At 38.9% G+C, this 21,896-nt stretch overlaps 1 protein-coding gene across 8 annotated transcripts in view; it reads left to right on the top strand.

Moving 5' to 3' along the window:
* lrrfip2 (leucine rich repeat (in FLII) interacting protein 2) overlaps positions 1-21,876 on the top strand; it is a 38,849-nt gene extending 16,973 nt beyond the window's left edge. Inside the window, exons 3-27 of one of the 8 annotated variants that reach the window (XM_061961547.1) lie at positions 746-832; positions 8,003-8,065; positions 8,738-8,794; positions 8,896-8,934; positions 9,088-9,159; positions 9,318-9,365; positions 9,446-9,514; positions 9,904-9,993; positions 10,398-10,457; positions 11,090-11,143; positions 11,259-11,315; positions 11,686-11,757; positions 11,923-12,036; positions 12,359-12,400; positions 12,675-12,806; positions 13,158-13,229; positions 13,749-13,919; positions 14,024-14,116; positions 14,411-14,503; positions 16,176-16,277; positions 16,581-16,713; positions 19,088-19,258; positions 19,331-19,410; positions 19,489-19,593; positions 21,244-21,876. In XM_061961547.1, the coding sequence (XP_061817531.1) occupies positions 746-832; positions 8,003-8,065; positions 8,738-8,794; positions 8,896-8,934; positions 9,088-9,159; positions 9,318-9,365; positions 9,446-9,514; positions 9,904-9,993; positions 10,398-10,457; positions 11,090-11,143; positions 11,259-11,315; positions 11,686-11,757; positions 11,923-12,036; positions 12,359-12,400; positions 12,675-12,806; positions 13,158-13,229; positions 13,749-13,919; positions 14,024-14,116; positions 14,411-14,503; positions 16,176-16,277; positions 16,581-16,713; positions 19,088-19,258; positions 19,331-19,410; positions 19,489-19,593; positions 21,244-21,354 (2,187 nt within the window). In that variant the 3' untranslated portion in view covers positions 21,355-21,876. Of the gene's footprint in view, positions 1-745; positions 833-7,945; positions 8,066-8,737; positions 8,795-8,895; positions 8,935-9,087; positions 9,160-9,317; positions 9,366-9,445; positions 9,515-9,903; positions 9,994-10,397; positions 10,458-11,089; positions 11,144-11,258; positions 11,316-11,685; positions 11,758-11,922; positions 12,037-12,358; positions 12,401-12,674; positions 12,807-13,157; positions 13,230-13,748; positions 13,920-14,023; positions 14,117-14,410; positions 14,504-16,175; positions 16,278-16,580; positions 16,714-19,087; positions 19,259-19,330; positions 19,411-19,488; positions 19,594-21,243 lie in introns of those variants that run through there. The other 7 variants (XM_061961510.1, XM_061961513.1, XM_061961518.1 and 4 more) reach the window with 7 other exon arrangements.
* The last annotated feature ends 20 nt before the right edge of the window (positions 21,877-21,896 follow it).

Below are 21,896 nucleotides of genomic sequence, written 5' to 3' on the forward strand. Positions count from 1 at the left end.
ATGTCTGACTTTCTGCATCACTCTCAGCCCCTAAGCACGTTTGTTTAACAGTGAAATTACCTGAACAGAGTGACTCCTCTTTTCAGTCACAATCTTTGTCTCGGTGGAGACAAAAGCGGGACGCAGCCGCCAACACATTCGCAGTACAGAGAGCCTCGCAACTCGTCAGTGAGAAGTGCTGCAAAATAACACAAATTTGGAGAAAAAACATAAAGAGCCTAAGGTGCTGTTGTGGGAATATTTCAGCTTCAAATAGGATGAGTGATATGAGCTCATCAACAGTTAGACCACCTCCATCTTCCTTTACAGCAGCTAGCCAGCTGTATTGCGTGGCTCGGCAGGCTGCTGGATTGTTTTAGCAAAATGTGGGAGCAGACATTTCTACAAACTGCATGCTTGTTGTAATTCCACTAATTACTTATCCTTTTTTATTACGTATCCTTTTTCTGACTGTTAAGTACAACAGAGTGGATCTACGTGGTTAAATTTTTTATTTTTATGTCTCTGCAATTTGAAGTTACCAAACTATTTCATTTTGTGTACTAATATGTGTTGTAATGTATATAATATTGTAAAATAATTAATTTATTATTTGGGCTATGGTTAGTTTTGGCATGACTCTAGCTCTATAGAGGACTGCTTTTGTTTCTGTGTTACCTGAACACAATAATATGCCTGCGACTATTTCTTAAGTTATCTCATTTCTTCCAGTGACTTACAAATGTGTTCATGTTGTGTCCCACAGGCAGAGGCCAGGCTTGCAGCAAAAAGAGCAGCTCGGGCAGAAGCCAGGGATATTCGGATGAGGGAACTTGAACGGCAGCAAAAAGAGGTAAATATACTTTTATCATTCTACACATCATAACATTTTGGACATCACTTACTAAAAGGGATGCTTCATATAGGGCTCATGAAATGGACCAAAACTTATACCACGGTATTTTTAATTCAAATGGCGGTATACGGTATATACTAGGAGTGTGCATCGCTACCTTAAATGGTGTTCTGATATGAATCTCGATACATGGGTTACGATACGATTCACTAACAGTACTTTTTAAAACATTACAATTCGATGCGATATGATTCGATGCATTTCAATGAAGATGTAAGCTTTGCAAGGTGAAAAGAAAGACTAAAAGGTTGAGCTACTCACAAACAAACTAAATCTATTGACTGGCTTATTGACATGAACGATAGGGTGATTTTATTTGAAGCATGACAGTGAGTAAACATTTACATCTCAACCAAGGCAGAAACAACGGCAGCTTTGCACTGAGTGGGTGTGGGTCTCTTACTTTATTGTCATTGCATTTACAAGTACAACAAAATGTGTTTCCAGTACAAGCTGTCTCAGAGCAGACATTCAGTAGTTAGGGGACAACCTGTGAGGAAAGGCATGGTACGTTGAGGACATTAAAGTGTTACGTGCTTTCATGTCTCCAAAACATAAAAATAATTGCTAGATTTGTCGCTAGTCGCTTTTGAGAAAGAAAGTCACTAAGAGGAGTTGGAAAGACTCTAGATTTAGCGAGAAAGGCGCCAAGTTGACAACACTGTACTGGAGAGTGTGTGTGTGTGTGTGTGTGGAAAAATAAAGACGCAAAGACCCGCCTGACTTTGCTTATGATTGGTTTACATTGCCTGGTGCCTTCCGTGGAGGTCCCCACATCTCCGGTCCCATCCAAGGTTTCTCATTGTGCCCATTGGGTTGGGTTTTTTCCTGCCCTGATGTGGAATCTGTCATTGTGACTTGTGCAGCCCTTTGATACATTTGTGATTAAGGGCTATATAAGTAAACTTTGATTGATACTATGTCATACCAGTTTCATTTTGTTCATTAATGTTTGGTTTGGCTGTTAAATTTAAAACTACTTTTTAGTCACCCAGCCGCTATACTACAGTAGCTTAGTCCGCACGGGCTATGGGTAGAGGCACTTACAAACCGAGGAGTAGTTTGACAAACCGAGCGAGCAGCTGCTGTGCTAAGTCGCTAACAGAAGTGAACAACATAAACAGAGGAGATTAGTGATATAATCGCTTCAAGAAGAGATTTATGTTCTCAAGCAAATTGGTATATGTGTGAATAAAGCTGTAGTCACTCACCAATAGCCAAATGCAGTCGCTGACCAAAGCATTGCATCACTTGGAAGTCGAGAAGTCGACGATGGGGAGACATATTCTTTTGGAAAGTTTGGGTTGTGTCGTGTGTCAGAGAAGCCTACGTAAACACGCAAAGGGCGAGGTTAAGCCAAAGGGAATGCCCTGGGCTTTGCCCGTCAGGCGCAGAAAAGAGCAAATGGCACATCAAAGGATACCGGTCTGGCGGTATTTTTGCAATTATATACAACTTTCTAAAATATACTGGTATTAAATATAATTCCGGTATTTGCATGTAATGAGTTAATATAACATGTTAGTTTGACACTTGAAGTTAAATTGCTGACATAAATGGACTTTAAGACGATATTCAAATTTTTTTAGTTCCACCTGTATAATTTAAATGTCATGACTGAGGGAAAATCTGCTGGGAGGAAAACCTGCACCTACCAAAAGTCAGGAGCACTGTGGTAAATGGGTGCAAGCTTTTGACCACAAACTTAGTCACTGCACGGTGACATTCATCATTCCTGGAGTCATTGTACTCTTCCCTGCCGCGGTGAAACTCGAAGCTCAAGACAGATGTGAACTGTAGCTTGTACTGTCTGCTTCGAAACCAGTCAGAATCTGTCTGTGGTCATGCTCATCTAAATGAGAAGGCATTAATTTCAACTTTACAGGTAATAGTGCTGACATTATAGGTGGTAAGTCAGAACCTGTTGTATTTATGCCAGATGACGTGCTAGTGTTTGCTGCTGAGATGATATCGGAGCGGTTCAAAAACGTAACATTCATTTATAGTTATTGCATGCTGTGTGTTCAAATGTTTCAGCTCGTATGTCATCCTCTTGATGAAATAGCAACCTTGCTTTTATTACCAGTAGCGCTGTAGCAATCTTTTCTTTTAAAATGTAGCCAAACATTGGAGCGCTTCTTCCGCCCAAGCACCTTGTTGCTGTCTGTTGTCACCATACATGTTGCTTAATTACATCATTCCCGCCCACAAGAATCAGTAAGGGAATTGTTTTAAAAACTGTCAAGCGATTCCAAAGAATTGATACATTGGGAACCGGTTCTTGTTGATTCCCATCCTTACTGACCAAGATGCCCTTTAACCTAAAAGTAAGCCAACCAAAGCTCCTCTATGTAAGATACTGTGCATAATGACTGTATTATGAACCTTTGATTCTGTCACCATCTTTCCCTGGACGCTTGTTGACTTCACATATATTTAAATTTACATTCAGACATGTTCCCTACAGAAAATCATGCAAATTTCAGAGTAATTACTGACAAACTCCAGCCTTATAAGACCTTTATCAATGTTACCTGCTTTAACATAGCCTGTTCATGTTGAGTTTATTGCAGCTTTTTTCCATCTTGCTGTTTGGCATCACAGCAGTGACACAGAATAGAGTAGTAGGTCATCTGTGTTACTATTAGAGCAAGAAGAAGCTTATGTAAAAAGGAAGTGGCGGGTTAGTGGTGTGAGGTTTTTATATTCCCATCCTTTCCCTTTGTGTTGTTTTTATACATCACACCAGATACTGGCACTGATGTCACACGCCAGAATAATATCAGAAATATGCCGCCTTTGCTGGGTTTTGTATGAAAAGGAAATACATATTTATCTGCCGCTGTTTAACTGTCATAGAAGTGAGTAAGACTGCCACCATACATCCCATTCTAATGTTGATATAATTTCACATGATCCAAAAATGCAGCGTTGCTATATTGACATTAGAGTACCTTGACACATTATGAGGCCAAGCATGAAAGAAAAAGCGAGAGCACCATGTCAGCAAACAATGTTAGTGATAAAGGTAGAAATTAGGGTTTTCAAACGATTGAAATATTCAATCGTATTGTTCATAGTTAACTCAAAATTAATTGCAAAAATCACAGAAAGATATAATTTTTCCTGACTAATAAGTGTACTTTAGACAGATAAATTTAAAGTTTTTAATACCATAATTGGACAATTTGCTTTAATGAAATGTTTTTAAACATGCTTTTTTAAAACAGCTCAACACGAAAAGGATATAAACACGTTTTTAAAGAGAATGAAAAAATACCTACAGTGCGTTGGTGTCTTGCCAGAATTCCTATTTTGTAGGAATACAGAATTTGTATTCCTGCTTTAGGAGCACTTGCACTTACAGGAGAGGATCTACACTTCCATGTTTAGATAGCAGTCTCACGTATTAGTAAAACGAAATGTGGATTGTTATGATAATGCTTTAATTGTCAAAGATGTTGGGTGATAATTTTTCTACATTAATAAATGTTTCTGATATTCTGTACTTTACATGTTGTACAAGTTAGAAGTAGTAGTAATTTTGGACATGTTAAAAACCAAGCAAAAGAAAAAATAATGAAAAAATTACAGTATGGTACAGAAATAGAATCAAATTTCACAATGAAAACGCATAAAAAATAAAAACAATACATAATGGTTAGTTTTTTTCATATCCAAATGAAATGTGAAGAAGTTAAACTTATTTACTCCCACCCCTTTATTTAATAAATCAAATAATTAGCTTTCTTATCATCATTATTAATATAGACAAGGATACATTTAACGGTCTTATTACAATATATTATCAATAATTCTTTACTCACTTTTCTTTGGCACAAAAATATAGTACATACGTACATTATACACATACTGTACAGTATATTGTCACATGAATACAAGTACTAATTGATGGTAACACTAACCAAAAAATTACTACCCAAATAATTAAAATAATAGAAATAATAATCAATCAATCAATCACTCAATGTTTATTTATATAGCCCTAAATCACAAGTGTCTCAATAATGGAAACACTTTGTGATTGTTAGAAACCCTCATTCTTGTACATATTGAAAATCATGTCTTTGTATCGTTTTCTTTTTTTAAACAAAATTAAGGTTGGACATTCTTTTAATTACGCGTTCAAAGTGTTCCATAGTTTAACCCCACATATTGAAAAACAAAAGCTTCTTCGTGTTGTGTGTACATTCTGAATTTTAAGATTGAAAATAAAGAATATACCATAGCGATGGTAGTAATATTGTATAGTGAACTGTAATTACCCTGCGGTATTAGACCTCGTCTCAGTGGTAGAGAAGAAGAAGCGAGATTGTTCAAACACAAGCTTCCTTCATATCAGCGCTGCCATTACAATACACTTAATTTCAATGTGCCAGAAAACATTTATTTAGGTGGAAATATTACAGAATAACAGAACAGCATGATCGTATTGTAAGACAATTTTTCGTTGTTTTGTTGGTTAGACCAGATGTGAAGCGTAGCGCTATTATTGTGAAGCCGCCAACCGGACATGTGTGATTGGTACGAGAAAAGAGAGAATATCCGTTAAAAGTAATTTAAGATTTCCTCTCTACCGTCTTTGTTTCTGCTGAGGCTGTACTATATCTTACTAAAGCAGTTTGTGTAACTATCTACATTTTATGTTTTCAATCTTTCAATCTTTTTTAATATATTAAAAAATCATAAACCATATTCGACATCTTTTGAACAATTAAAACAAACACTTAAACATTATAATTCATTTTAATAGGTTATTCTTTTAGTAGCAAGCTGGCTGTGCTGATTTTTACCCTTGTCCACATCATGGCTCATATTGCATAGTCCATTGTAAAAATTGGTTTTGTTTACATTGAAATGTGTAACGTTAAATATTGTTACAGAACATGTATTTGACTTAGGGCTGGGCGATATATCGATATACGTGATAGATATATCGCGGGTTTGTCTCTGTGCGATATAGAAAATGACTATATCGTGATATAGGAGTATACGTTCTCACGCAGTTGCTTTTAGCTGCAAGCATTACACTACAGGCTCTTCCCACTCTTTCTTATCTGTCTTTCTCACAGACAACAAGCGCACATTCTTACACACGTCACATACTGTCACGTCATACGTCACATACGTATACAGCCTAGCGGAGCAGAGAGATAGCAACATGGCTAAAATTAGCTGTGATGCTAGCGGAGTGGTGCGAGCGGTAATACAAGAGAAAGAAGGTGCGAATCTGGTAACAAATGAAGGAAGAATTAATTCCCAAGAGAAACAGCAGGGGGTCCATCGTCTGGCGGTGGTTTGGCTTCAAGTGGGAATATGTCAGACAACCGTAATTTGTCAAGTGTGGGGAAAAAGCATTGCTACAAAAAGTAGCATTACTGCTAATATGTAGCATCATTTGAAAAGTCACCCGCTCGAGAATGTAGAGTGCTTACTCCGCATATCAACATCTCCGTTCGGTGCAACACGCCCACACCATCAAAATGCCGAGGCAAACATTTCCAGATCAACACCGTATGTAGATTAACTACGATCAAAGTATTGGACAGCACGTCGAAAATGTGTAATAAAGTTGTACTTTATATATGGCATACAAAACGATCCTTATATCTTGTTATCTGTCATTCATTCACCCGAAGGTTTGTAATCCTCAATCTCAACAACCACAATGCACCTGCTCCCGTTTTTTTAACATTCGATTTTCCGCAATGAATTGTGGAACATGCAGTATTTTAGTTAACCCTTTGTTAGGCTATGAAGTACAAAACAACTCAATTCAATGTCAGTGTTTCTCAAATAATCAATATCAAATACATGTATAAATCAAATAAATTCTCTTTTAACTATTTTTAGCTGTAAATAATACTAGATACATTTATCAGCAATTAAATCAAGCATGCAAATTATGAATGATCATCACACATGAACTATATAACCCATAAGTTACAACACCGTATGAAAAAAATAGTCAACAACAAAAGGAGACAACGTCCGCAGGAACCTACCACATAGCGAAGGACGTACAGTCGTACACAATTTGATTTCCTATTAGGCAGCTAATTTTTATTTGACACTTATTGTAATATCCTGTCTGACATCATGCACAAAAGTGCACTTTATTTGTTTTAAACTATTGTAGTGGTGTTCTGTACAAAAGTGCACTTTATTTTAGTGTTGTTATATGTCATCTTAGTGGCATCATGCACAAAAGTGCACTAATAGGTTGTTTTAAAATGTCTCTGACAATTCTGCACTTTCTGTTTTGGAAATGACATGAATGTTTGTGCCACTGCTTAATAACTGTTTAATAAATACTGTGTTGGTCAATTGACTTAGTTGTGATTTCCCTCTCTGCATGAAAGTTTAAAATGAGCATATATTAATGCAGTATGAAGAAGAATGTTTTAATGTAGACACATAGAATCATCATACTGCTGTGATTATATGTATCAAGTGTTCATTCAAGGCTAAGGCAAAATATCGAGATATATATCGTGTATCGCGATATGGCCTAAAAATATTGAGATATTAAAAAAATGCCATATTGCCCAGCCCCAATTTTACTATTAAATGATTATACCGGCAATATGCAGTCATTATAGCATTTATAAAATAATGTCTAAAAAAATCTAATTTCAGAGAAATATTGTGATGTTGATAAAGTATAATTTTGAGTTTCTATTCACCCCTCGTCTGATATTGAATTGAGAATGATGCATCCTTAGTGTAGTGTGACATAGCAGCAATGTGTAGGATCAACAACTACCAAAGCTCCTTACATCTGTTGTCACTTCTATATACTCATGAGGTTGAACTCAAACCTTCATCTACATTTTTTTTGGGGGGGGGGTTCACCTGTCAATTACCTTTCTTACTTTCTTATTCACATCCTTTGCTTAATGCAAAGGCTCAAAATACATTTTCCATTCATGAACAAAATAATCTCAGGAAGATCTCATGCTGCATGTCCACAGGAATACCTACATTTCTATTCTGGAAGTAGTCAGTGGCCAGTTCTGACATTTCAGCAGTTTTGGGTGTCATATGATTGTATGTTTTTCCTGGCATTTCCTTCCCTCTGTCCAGCTTTCTTACCGCTCATCCAGCAGCAGTAACAGCAAAAAATGGGGTCAAATCCACCAGTGGATGGTAGGCAAGTGAGAGTGTTGCAGAACTCTCACTCTACTAACACAGCCTGTTGTGTGGTGTTCACTCGAGACAGTCCTGACCCTTAGTGCACTACACGACAGTTACTGACCATAATAACCCTCACTGTAGAACTTGGTGTATTTGATTTGCTGACTCCGCGGAAACTGATTATAATTTTACAGTACTCTGTTTGATTGAATTTTTGGTACATGCATGCAACTTAATTTGGACACCGAGCAAGTTGTTCTATTTCAGCTTCTATTTACCTATTTTTTTTATTTGCGTTGCGTGTTGACAAACCCTCTGTGCATGGTATTTAATCTGTGTTGAATAATTGATACAGTTAGGAATTCCACTTGTAGTACTAATAGTTATGTACAACTAAATATAGTATGTGTGTGTATATGTTTATATATATATATATATATATATATATATATATATATATATATATATATATATATATATATATATATATATATATATATACAGTATAGTGTAAATGGCATTGCATTGTGTATTGTCGCAATGAATAATACAAGTTTGTTCATAAACTGGATTGTTTTGCATTGTTTGGGCTTGGCATAGCAACTGTGTGGCCTTTTTTCCTCCTGTATTTTGGACCTGGTTTACTGTCTAATTCTTATCAACTGTTGTTCTTCTTTACTTCAGGCTGAAACAGAAAAAGCTAGAGCCACTAGTAGTAGTAGATCAAGCAGCCGTCATCGGGTGTGTATATGTTCCGTCTCTTTTTTTTCCCTTTTCTTCCTGCATTTCCTTTCCTCTCTTTTTTGCTTTGCTGTTGTGACTCAGTGTTTCAACATCAACAGGGCCAGGATGATGATGTAATGTCTGTCCGCAGCTACAGGGTGCGTACATGTTACCCCCCTGCTATCAATAATAGGAGACTGTCCCCCTAGTTAGAAAATAATTATTTTTCATAGGAAAGAGTGTGCTAGATAGTTATGTTTTTTTAATTATTGTGAATATATGCTAATGTTTGTTATGTACTGCATTTTAAGTCAACATCATCATCCATCCGTGACTTGGGCTCAAACAGGAGTCGATCCACTTCCCGTAGAAAAGACACCTTGGTGCGTTTTGTGTGTCTTTGTCAGTGTAATTATATCTTACAATAATTACATAGTTTTGTTTAGTTTTGACTTGTAATTGCTTAGTCAGTGAGACATTTGTTTGGGCTCAAAAAGTGTTTTCACCAACTACTTGATGTTTTCACCCCTCCTCTCTTCAGTCTGATGGTGTGACCAACAGCTCCATTCTCAAGAGCTCGCGTTCTACTGTATGTACTTAGTGTTGACCTTCTCCTTTATCGCTCCCACATACTTTTTTGATTAACCCTTAACTCATTGGGTGAAACAGAGTTCTGTATACAATGATCTACATGGCCATAAAAAGTCTTCATCTAGCTCCTCCAGGAAAGATCTGCTGGTTAGTAGTCCTTTGTTACTGTATCTGTTATGAACTCATAGCATGGAAGTGGCAAGGCAAATACTCATTGGCTTGTGGTGATTTGATCATTGACTTGATTGACCATTCGATGCCTGATAACATCACAATTGTCCATCGATGCCTGATAACATCACAATTGTCCAAGCTGTTCACAACCATCATAATCCACATGTATGTATGTCACTAGGATGCATTTGTGTTTCTGTTTTTAATGGTGCTGCATTGTATAATATGTAGAAAATATAGATGTTGGTGATATTTAGATGTTATAGTATATCAATATGAATCTGAAATGGCATTGTGATACATGATTGTTTATGTTTGTGTTGCCTATTACTTGGGGTCAAACCATGTTGCTGCCCCTCCAGACTGGACTGTACCATGATAAAAGAAATTACAGCAGCCTAATGAAGACCACACTTCCGCCTCCTCCGTCCATCTCCTCCTATCAGCCACGGGTCTGTCTCCTCTCCAACTCAGTGACATTTCTGGCACATAATGACACATTAAAACCTTACTATGAAACTAAGGCCCGTCCTAATATATAAAATCACAAGTGATTGCATGATATTGTTTGTCTTTGAAAAAAAGTCAAAACAATGTGTTGTTGGCCTAATGTTGACCAGTTGTGTCACTGTATGAAAGAAATAGATAATTTAAGGTGCATTTAAATACTAGTAAAGGCTGCGCTCCATCAGCATAAAGCATTTTGCTTAGCACAGCCTTTGGTTGAGGGCCTTGTTGATTGATTTTGTAAGTTCAGCAAAACATTCATCCTGTTTCAGTATTAAGCAACTTTCCCGTTACAGCTCTTGTTTTCTGAACCAACATTTCACTGTTCCTCTACCTACTGTTTTGACAGGCCACCACTTCCTCCTCCTCCTCCACCATTGGCACAGGGCTGCCGCGTAGCTATAGCATGGTCAGTTTATGTGGACACTATCTTACTGCATGCATTTAGAAAATTCCAGAAGCAGCCCTTCCCCTCGCTTTTGGCCAAACACATGTGCTAGGATGTCCAGGCAGAGTGACTGTTTATTTTTAGGTTCTGGACAATCTAAGCTCTTAGCAGAGGCCACAGATTTATGCCTTAGTCAGACTGGGTGTGTTTGATCAGGCCAAAGAACCAAATAAAATACTGGCTCTTTGTAACCATTCCTTTTGTACAGTATTTGTATATTGTACATAGTTAGTTTTAGATTTAAATCACTGTGGGAAAAAAAGTATGTTTGCGAAACAGACACTTTAGTACCTGCCATATGGCACAAATTCTAGACCCATACTTTTTTCTGCTGCAAAGATTAGCGCCAGCCCCCTACTAATAATGTAGAGTACTGGGGATGTGATGTAAGTCATGATGAAGTTAACAGCATTAGCTCCATTTATTTTAGATAGCTCACATTACTTAACATCTAAATAGAAGTAACTACATTAAATCATGGACTACAGTATCTCTGCTTATTGCATGTCCCTCTCTAACCAGCAGCTAGCAGCATAGCTGTGTTCCTTCTCATGTTTTGCTGAGCCCTGCATTGTCTCCCATGTGTGCCTCAGGCCTCTATTTATGACGACACCGCTCTTTACGGCTCAAGCCACGGTTCAAGAGCTGTAAGTCTTGTGAATGTGAACAAATCACCACATTATGCCTTTTGAATTAATTTCTGCATTCATCTTAATACCGTCCTCTGCCATATCCGCCACTCTTGACCCCCTTTCCCCACAGCCCTCTGAATATAGCTGGTACTCCTCTGGAGCCAGCTCCACTCGCAGCAGCCCTGTGGTGAGCACTCTAATCAGCCTCCACTCGCATGATGTCCACTAACATCACACACAAAAGTCTCCCTGCTGCAGGGCTACCTAAACTTTTGGATATAGCTGACTAGTAGGAATGTCATCATTAGCCTTGCCGTGTTTGAATTAAGATTGACTCGGGTCTTATTTGTGAATTTGATCAAATGGAATTACTTACTGCATGAACTATTACTGATTAATGGAGAAGATTAAAACGTAATTTTAACACAGAGATAGCTATGGATTGCAGTCTGAACAAGGAGTATTGTATGTAGTAAACGCCTTGTCCTTTCACCCAACGTTACTGAGAATGTTCATATGTGTTTTGGTTTGTGCTTGTGTGTGCGTGCCCACGTCAGTCTTCTTCAGATGATGACACTGTAAGCAGTGTGTCCCAGGAACGCTTCAGCAGAGGCCGCAGGGACAGTGCGGTGAGCTTTAGAGACTGAGCCAGACTCTTCACTTGTCAACAAATGCAACGTCAACTTTTGCTTCCATTGTTTTGGTCTCAATACAACATTTTCTTGTTTTTGTTCTGTTTTGTATTTTCACCTTGTGTCTATCTTAATCTTTTCCCCTGTGTATGTTGAAAGTAGTCGTCTGACTTCTCCAACATTAGTGAATCAGCAGCTGATTATTTCAGCCGTTCCAACAGAAGGGGCAGTGTTGTGTCTGATCTAGATGATTTGAGCATTCCAGATCTGGATGCTGTAAGTGGCCTATTCAGTTCCCAACACGGAGCGATGGAATGCTTTCTTATAAATGATGCATGGTTTGAAATTAACAGTTGGTCCAAGATTAATCTCACATGGTTGAAGTGCTTCTTTTGTTTATTAGGTGTATTAAATCAAGCCTTCTCTTGAATTGTTACAACTTGTGTAGAATATTTGAACACTTATCCTGACTGACTTCAACTAAGTACCCCCACTTTTCAGAGAGGCAAACGTTTGCTCGGAGCATGATCATAAATTATCTCGCTTTTCAAAATACTGAGCATCTCAGTCATTTATTAATGTTTCTACCTTCTTTCAGCTGGACGAAAAATGTGACAAACAGTATCCAGATTACAGTCGGGTAAGTTTATTATTATTTCTAGTATTTTTTCTCTAGCAACACTTGGCAACGTAATTGAGCTATATAAACAAAATTAAAAAACAACACACCGATGTTGTATATGTGCACACCTTCTGGAATCTCAACAGCAGGTTTATCAGGTTTATCACACCACGTCGCAGCTAGCAAGCGACAGACACACAATGACTTGACTGTAGAATGCTGTCAGGTGCCGATTTGAATGCGTCTTTTTAGATTGTTTTTTTGACCTGTCGTCAAAATGTTGTGCTTCCAGCCATCTTCCCGATGTGCCACCCCAGGCCTATCACCAGCCACCCTGGCATCATTGGGTGGCACCTCATCACGACGGGGAAGCACAGACACTGGCAGTGTCTATGATCCAGACACCAGTCTGAATGAACTTAGGGTAAGTCAAACAAACAACACTAACTTTCAGCAGTCAAATAGTTTCACAATGGACTTCATACTTTGTTAATTGTGATTGTATCTCTTTGCTGCCCTTAAATCTCGCCTAAACATTGCCTATTTTTTGCTCCCTCCGCTGATCTTAGCCTTTACTTTACCGGTTTCCTTTTTGTATGCACGGGAGGCTGGGATGTGACATGTGCCCCTTATAGCTGCTCCTCATATTTGGGTGTGCTGGTCCTTGTGCATTCCAGAGGTCTTTGAGATGGCAGCACGGGTTCTTTATCTCGCCTTGATCATCCCTACCCTTTATGATGCCCCAGTTCAACCATTCCCTCCATCTGCTCCACAGGATATCTATGAACTAAAGGACCAGATTCAGGATGTAGAAGGGCGATACATGCAAGGGCTAAAAGAGATGAAGGTAGAGGGGCTTGAGTTCACAGCATGCCTTCTCTTGTCCTCTGGGAGCAGTATGGCATCACTAACCCCCTGCGTTTCCCCTCATATCCCCCGTACCTCCTAACACTACAGCCATTTGCGTGCTTCTTTTCTGATTTGGAATGACATTTGTTTTGCATGAGCTTCCCACACTTCCTTGTTTTTTATCTAAGTTATTGTCTGGTCAGAAAAGAAAACACAACCAAGCTTTGATTGACTCAAGGCTTGGTGTTGGTACATTTTGATGTAGCTGACATGTTTGAACGAGATTACTTTTTGTCATCGTCTTTCATAGTTCACTTACTAGTTACTCTGTTTGATGTGTTGCATTGCATCGATAATACAAATGGCTTTAGAAATAGGCAGGATTGGAAAATCCATATGCCATATCTAATTTGGAAACACTTGTCTCTGTGCTGCCTTTACTTTTTTTTTTCTTGACCCCATTTTATACAGTTTGTTTCTAATCGTTTCGTTATTAACATGCTCCAATTTATGTCAGGAGTCCCTTGTAGAAGTGGAGGAGAAATATAAGAAGGCGATGGTATCAAATGCACAGCTGGACAACGACAAAGGCAACCTCATCTATCAAGTGGACACATTAAAAGATGTCATAGAAGAGATGGAGGAGCAAATGTCGGAGATGAAACGGGAGCTGGAAGAGAAGTCAAAGGTGAACTTCCAGCTGTAAATTACATGTTCATTATTATTATAGATCGCCTGCTGGAAACTAGTATTTGTGTTTTGGGTCATGACACATTCTCTTGTTTATTTCAGGAATTAGAAAGGCAAAAGCACTCATGTACTGTCCTGCAGCATAAGCAAGAAGAACTAAAAGAGGGAATTCGTCAGCGAGATGAACTTATTGAGGTATGTCAACCATTGCTGTTTTCCAGCCTGCAATTTTTGTCAGCACCATGGAAGGTGCTGGTGGCTCTGTGCAGGCCCAAGTGAGGACACTGTGCAGGAACTTGATATAGCTTGATGGACACTGGCCACCCTCAGTCATGTATATTTAGTTGAGTCTGTTATCACAAAAAAAAGCACGTTTTCACCCTGTCATACTTTCCTGTATGTGCATTTTTGCCTATTCTGTCTCTTCCATTGATATGTTTCCTTCCTATCTTGTTCTTGCCATTCTGTTACTGTTCATCACACCTCCAGGAGAACCAGCAAGTGCAGACTAAGTTAGATGCTCTCACCAGAGAGGTGTTTGACCTGCAGGAAACGATTAACTGGAAGGACAAAAAAATTGGGGTAGGAGGCCCCACATAGATCCTACGACAGACTGAAAGACAAAAGATAGTTCATAATCAGCTATTTGAAACTAGGGCTGCACGTTTAATGCACATCGAGGTATTAATTAGTGCGATGACGTAGCCGCAAGAGGCTGAGGGTTTTTTTTGGTGGGGGTGGGGGGTTTCTCTGCTGTCACCGGCATTTGAGCGACAGACATGTTTGCCATTAAGAATTGCTGAGCCTCGAGTTTGGTCATCTCTCGCTTTGAACGGAGAAAGAGGTCTCACTCTGTGCATAGCTCCCAGCACCCTGAGCATGTTTATTTAACAGTAGAATCAACTGAACACAGTGAGCCTTCTTTTCAGTCATTCAAAAGATGTGTCTCGGTTGGCAGAGATCGACTTAGCGTGACTGCACACGCAGGAAGCACAAACAGAGAGCCTCGGGATTCACCATTGAGAAGTTTCGCAAAGTAAAAAAAATTAGGAGGAAAAAAACATGATTGCAATGGTGGGAATATTTCAGCTTCAGAACGGGTGGGCAATATGAGACCACCAACACGGACAAACGAGCAAAAATGCCGTGATCACGTGATGGCAACAAAAAAAAAAAAGAACGCCCAACCTAGTTTTTTCAACTGGGAAAAAAATGCACTTTAAAATGTTCAATATTTAAATTACATTTTTGCTTACAGAAATAATTATTTTTGTTGTTGTTTATTTATTAAGGGTAACAAAGTTATTTACCTTCCAGTTACAGTACATTGATAATAATTCCACAATAATGATAAATACAAGTGTATATCCTTCTAAATGATTACTTGCATTATTATTGTATATTATGATTACATGACATTATACACATTGTATAGTTTTTATCGATTATTTATTCTGTTTAAGAGCAGGATGTAGACAAAAGCTCTGTCTGTCTGCATAAAGCCAAATATTTTTTAAGTACATTATTGTATATTGTTCTGTGTGGCACCTTTAGGCAATGTGTATTTTGACAGTCTAAAATTGACATGTCGTCCTTCACTCATTATTTTTGCAGTTTTATGCATTTATGTGTATAAAATATAGAAATTGCAATTTTGGAGAGAGAAGTCGCAATTAGGTTTTTTCTCAAAATCGTGCAGCCCTAAAAACCACACTGATCTTTTGTCTTTCATGCTCTCTGTGTAATAGACCGTTGTGTCATAGACTAGCAAACATCTGGACCCAACCACACTCACATGTAATGTAGCACTTTGTGCATGTCACTATAACAAGGTTTTTAGATGACTTTTACAGCTGACAGTGAAAACCTTTGGGTTCAGTGTTATTGCTGTTGACACACTGCTGAATAATAGTGTAAACTAACACAATGTTTGCTAGTGCAAATGTGAGGTTACTATAATCTGGCATGATGTGCACACTTGAATCAGTTTGACAGGCCATGAAAGTTTGGTGTTTCCCTCCTTACAGACTTGGGTCATACTTCCCTTTTCTTTGCTTACCCCAGTATTTTCCTCTACTGTGAATGTATCTGTAACCTTCTGTATTTTTTCCTGTCTACATTCTCACTGTTTGCTTGGCATGCACAGCGCATGTTTGTGCATGATGCACTACAGCACGTGCTGTTGCATGTCTGTCCACTCTCCCAACTTTTCTGCCTCTTGTCCATTCTTGTCTTCTCTCGTCTGTGCGGCCAGGCCCTAGAGAGGCAGAAAGAGTACTTTGATTGCATTAGGAATGAAAGAGACGAGCTCAGAGATGAGCTTGCTGACCTCAAGGGGAAGGCCAAGCCAGTAGAGGTAGGTCGTCCTACACCCTGGTGACAAATGCTGTACAGCAACATAAGTTGCTGGTCAGAATGATATTTTATGGGATTAGAAACTCCTAGATGTTATTTGTTAGAGGTATTGCTATAAATCACCACTAGAGCTGTTATAATAGCTTCAGTCTTTAATGGTCGAATATTTAAACAACATTTAATTGTTTTCTCTGTCATTGCTATATCCTTACAAGGAGACTGAGTTTAGATGGGCACAGAATAGTCTTTATTGGGCTACAAAATAGAAGAGACAATTGTCCTCACGCTCCTTATTTCCTGACAGAAACATGGGCTGGTCATCATCCCAGACGGCACACCAAACGGAGATATCAACCATGACCCTTTGTCCTCAGGGATCACTGTGGTCTCACAGGAGGCCGCTCAGGTGCTGGAGTCTGCAGGAGAGGGTCCGCTCGGTGAGTCCCATGAATGTTCTTTTAATGACACGCGTTTGTTCAAGCCTTATCACTGTTTAATTCAATTAATGATGCCTAGAGCTCGCCATGACGGACAAGTCCAAGTGACTTATGAGGTAGAACAAGTTACCTTCCTAGACTGTAAGTTAGGATTTAGTGCAAGTCAAACCTTATATCTGAATGAACACTTAAGTCACTCACATTGTACACAGAACACACAAAGTACATATAAAATGCGGTAGTATAAATATTCAATAAAATAATTAAAGGTGGAGGAAGTAGAAACCATGCCACAAGACCATAAGGCTGCTTAGTTATCAGTGTGTATTTCATAGGAGAATGTTTAAGGTACCATCTTTATTCGATGTCGATTTCTCCACTGAGCGTTTTATAATGTCTAACTTCACTTTTTGTTTGGTGCGCTGCCCCAGAAGAGATGCATGGAAGATATAGTGACGTGCAAAAAGTGAACTAATAAGTGATGTTATTTCTTCTCTTTGTAGCTGTAGGGCACACTGTATTCCTGTGCTACGGTAGATTTTATATTTTACTTACCATTTATTTATTTAATAATTCTTCCTCTGTGCATGCTGTTAGTAGTTTGCAAGTGAATCTAGTGCTTACAGACCAAAGTAAAGTTTTTAATTCATTTGTGGGAGTGTGTAACTACTAAACGTTGTATACCAAGGACCGCCCGTAATAACAAATATTCAAGGCTGCGATGCAGCTGGTCAGTCAATGGTCTGGCAGATTTATCATCGCCACATACTTTAAAGAGGAACTGCAGTTTTTTAGGAAATGTTGCATATAATTCACAATCCTTATGAGGTACAGGAACACATTTGTCTTTTTTTAAGCATTCTAACTCTTAAATAAACGTAAATAAGTCTGCTTACAATGGAGCCAAGATGGCATTGCATCTACTCTGACCATAAAACCCAATAAATAACCATCCAAAAAGCCCCGACAATACTGCATTTACATTTGGTGACCTGAATATTAACCTAGTATAAGCAATATTGTTATTATAAGCGCAACATTAAGGACCTACATTTTGCAACGCATTGATCAGAGAGGCAGCTTCCTTATGCTGCTGTATTGACATAATCAGCGGGTGAGCTGCTCTCTCGCCTCGGAGCTCATGAAAGTTTATTGTAGATTATAAATCATGTCTCTCACCTTGATAGTAAAAAAATGTGGGCTCAAACTGAAAAGTTGGTAAACTTTGGCGGCTAATTTAGACCCAGAAATAGTGGAAAAGACCCGAAGACGCTCGGTTCCACCCCCCTTTTTTCTTCGCGAGGATCTTGAGTCATTCGTCATCTAAACGGGAATATATCAACATACTAACAGTCAGCATCCCAGTGACAGCAGACATTGTTTAGTAAGTGATGTTTTATTATGTTTGTTGGCTCTCATGAAGTCTGCAGTGAGTCAGTGATGTAGTCGAAGGGAAAAGCAAATGTTGTAATGCGTTTGTGAAATTAATGCACTGCCGTAGGCCTCCATCCATCCATTTTCTACCGCTTTTCCGTTTCGGGGTCGCCTAAAATGAGCAAAATATGCAAATGGTACATGTTGTTATTAATGTGTCTGTTACTACATTACATATATACATACAGCGTGTAAATAAAACATTGAAGGAAGGGTTTGGATGTTTTTAAGCACTTTATAGGCAGAATAGAGCGACTCCCATTGGCTCCATTGTAAGCTGACTTTTGCTCGCATTCATTCATGAATAAGAAAGCATAAAAAATAAAAAATTTGTTCTTGTCTTACATAGGAATTGTGAATGATAGGCACAATTCCAAAAAAAAGCAGTTCCCCTTTAAGTGCTGACAAGTATACAAGGCTGGACAGTGCAACAAAAAACAACTGTGTGTAAAAAAAGTGTCTACAACCACTTGGTGCGACTTACGTAAAAGACCAGTGCAGTGAAATATTTGTGGTTGTGCTGCCTGTGTCAACAACGTGTTGCATAAACATGAGGGCTGTGCTTCAACATACCATCCACAGTAATACCAGTTTAATTTAAAAGCACATAAGTTCTGGGGCGCACACACATTATGAGCCCAAACATGACTTGAAAACATTGCAATTATGGCTGTATACTAATATGCTTATATTGTGTTTTTATCTAATGCAAGAAGAGATGGACACACAGGTGCCAAACCTTTGTTGTTGTTGCTATCTAGCATGTCTTGTATTGTATTCAATAATGCGACTTCACACCTGCGACATCTGCTCTGTTTCCCTTGACAACAGAGCCAGCACTAATTTGTACTGTAACTGTTTACCTTCATGGTGCTGTGCCAAAAGGGCTTCAGCTTAGCTCCTACCATATTACTCATATCTGTGTTTTTATCATATCTAGATGTTAGGCTACGGAAGTTAGCGGAGGAGAAAGATGAGCTGTTGTCTCAGATCAGGAAGTTGAAGAATCAGTTGGAGGAGGAGAGGCAGAAACACTCAAAGGTGGACAGCATGTTCACAGACGGCGAGAAGATGGAGAACGGTACAGACCTGCACTTCATTGAGATGCAGAGTAAGTTGACTTTTCTATTAGGAATTTAAATGCATATTTTTCATACATGTCAAAAACTGTTTCCATCTTCAGGAGACACCAATAGACAGATTAGTGAATATAAATTCAAGCTATCCAAGGCAGAACAGGAAATGGCTACGATGGAACAAAATGTAAGTAACGACTTGATTGCTGATTCTGAAAAAAGGAAACATCAATAACCAGTCATCACTTATCTGCTGGCCTGACAGGTAAACAGACTTGAGGGCCAAGTGTCCAGATACAAGACATCAGCTGACAACGCTGAGAAAATAGAAGATGAGCTCAAAGCAGAAAAGCGCAAACTCCAGAGGGAGGTATGTACTGCCTTTGAATTCATCCTGGGAATTTAGGGATGGCCAAAGGTTCAACCATCAACATGTGAAACCTGTCGAGTGGCAGCGGCTATTAACACCTGCAGGAAGACACCCAACTAGTTGGAATGCAGACGTACTGATACTTAACTCAAATCACTTTCGTCTGTGATAGCTCCATGCAGTAAAACACGGCTGCACAATTCTTGAAAAAATATTTCTTAGATTAGAGTTCAAGGTTCTCTGCGATTGTTTTTTTGCTCAGTTATGTTCTGGTTTATGTTTTAAAGCAGTCACACTGATTAATATTATTAAATAAATAAAACGTTATCGATTCCCTGGGCATACTGTATGTACTCAAGAAGGGAAACAACATGGCTCACTCACTAGGCCAGGGGTAGGCAACCCAAATTGTTAAAGGAGCCATATTGGGCCAAAAATACAAAAAAAAATCTGTCTGGAGCCGCAAAAAATTTAAAGCCTTCTATCAGTGATTTAATGAAGTCAGCACATGATGTAAGTGTCTATATTAGCCTACTAGCAAAATGACTGTTTTGCAGGCTGAAACAAATCTTCGTTGACATAAATGTTGAAATGTAATATTTATTTTACCCATTTTTACAACATTTGAAAACATTAGTAAAACGAAGGCTTCTCACAGGGTGAGAACTCCTGTAAATGACTGGCTTAGAATGGCCAAAGGTGTAGATGTGTGTGTCCAAGTTAAAGGAAATGGCAGGCTGTCTTCTTCGAATGGATTTATAACAATCTATGCAAGCTGGGTTACGTTTGCTGTGGTCTGGAACAACATGGCACAAACCACTATCAGAAATGCAGGCAATATTACATACAGATAATTCGTCATGAGAAATGCAAATATAAATTAAATACACAGAGAAATTAAATGAGCATAATGATGCAATATGTACATAAAGCTTGCCTAAATAGCATGTTAGCATCGATCATGCACTGACCAAATATGTCTGATCAGCAATCCACACAAGTCAATAACATCAACAAAGTTCACCTTTGTGCATTCACGCACAGCATGAAATGTTTGGTGGACAAAATGAGACAAAGAATGAGTGGCATAAAATATGTCTTTCTCCAGCATCGTTGAAGAAAGTTGTACATGTAAACAAGCTACGGTCAGTTCAAGGACCGCCAAAATTAGTAGGACAAAACGGCGTGCGCCAAATACTCTCATCAGAGAATCATGTTTCATATAAACAGTGGGATTTCTAACAATTAGGGAGGTTTGTGTCATGTCTGTCCTCCTACAGAAACCATATTAAAACAAAAATATATTTTTTCCCTGTCTTTTTCTTTCTCATACATTTTTGAAAAAGCTCCAGGGAGCCACTAGGGTGGCGCTAAAGAGCCGCGGGTTGCAGATCCCAGCACTAGACAATACATTCATGCACATGACAAGCATACAGCCAGAAAAGTCAAATAATTAATCCAATTGCAGTATTTGTACTGTATTGCGATGCGACTACACAACACCACTTTATTGCTACTGTAGTGTGTCAGTCATGAGCATGTGTGTGTGTGTGTGTGTGTGTGTGTGTGTGTGTGTGTGTGTGTGTGTGTGTGTGTGTGTGTGTGTGTGTGTGTGTGCACTAACATCACACTTGTGTTGTTGCCCGGCAGCTGCGCACATCTCTGGACAAGAATGAAGAGATGGAGATGACCAACAACCACTTAGTAAAGCGTCTGGAAAAGATGAAGGCCAACAGGAACGCTTTCCTCTCCCAGCAGTGAGGACAAGCCAGCATCACCACAGAAGCCCTTAAATTCTCACCGAAGACTGCCATGTAGCTCCAGCTCCAACACTTCATGTGTAGCTCGCCAACACTTGACAACTCCAGGCATGGACAACAAAACGAGAGCAGAGCCGCCAGACGTGTCGGGTTTGTTCTGGCCCGGCAGTTGCAGAGACTCTAAAGTAAAGTAAATCTGTCGTTGAGAAAGACGTGTGAGGACGTTTCTACTTTCTTTTTGTTGTTTTGCAAGAATGTAGTGGATTGTGGCAGGCAGCTTTGGCTGTTGGTTTTCTTTAGGTAATTGCATGAATGAGTATCATGATGCTTTTAAAAGACTGTCACGGCTGCACTGGCTCTGCACCCTCCAGCTTCCCTCACAGTCAAAGTGCCTTTTTCACACTAGCAGTCACTCTGCTCCATCATCTACGCTTTTAACTGTACATCAGAGAGGTGCAGATGGAACATACCTATATACAACAAACTGCTGCAGTTTTCCTGACCTGTTGTTTTTTCAAATATTTAAAAGATTCTTGAAAATAA

Source organism: Nerophis lumbriciformis, linkage group LG02 (genome assembly GCF_033978685.3).
Source record: "Nerophis lumbriciformis linkage group LG02, RoL_Nlum_v2.1, whole genome shotgun sequence".
In the NCBI taxonomy this organism is placed as follows: Eukaryota; Metazoa; Chordata; class Actinopteri; order Syngnathiformes; family Syngnathidae; genus Nerophis; species Nerophis lumbriciformis.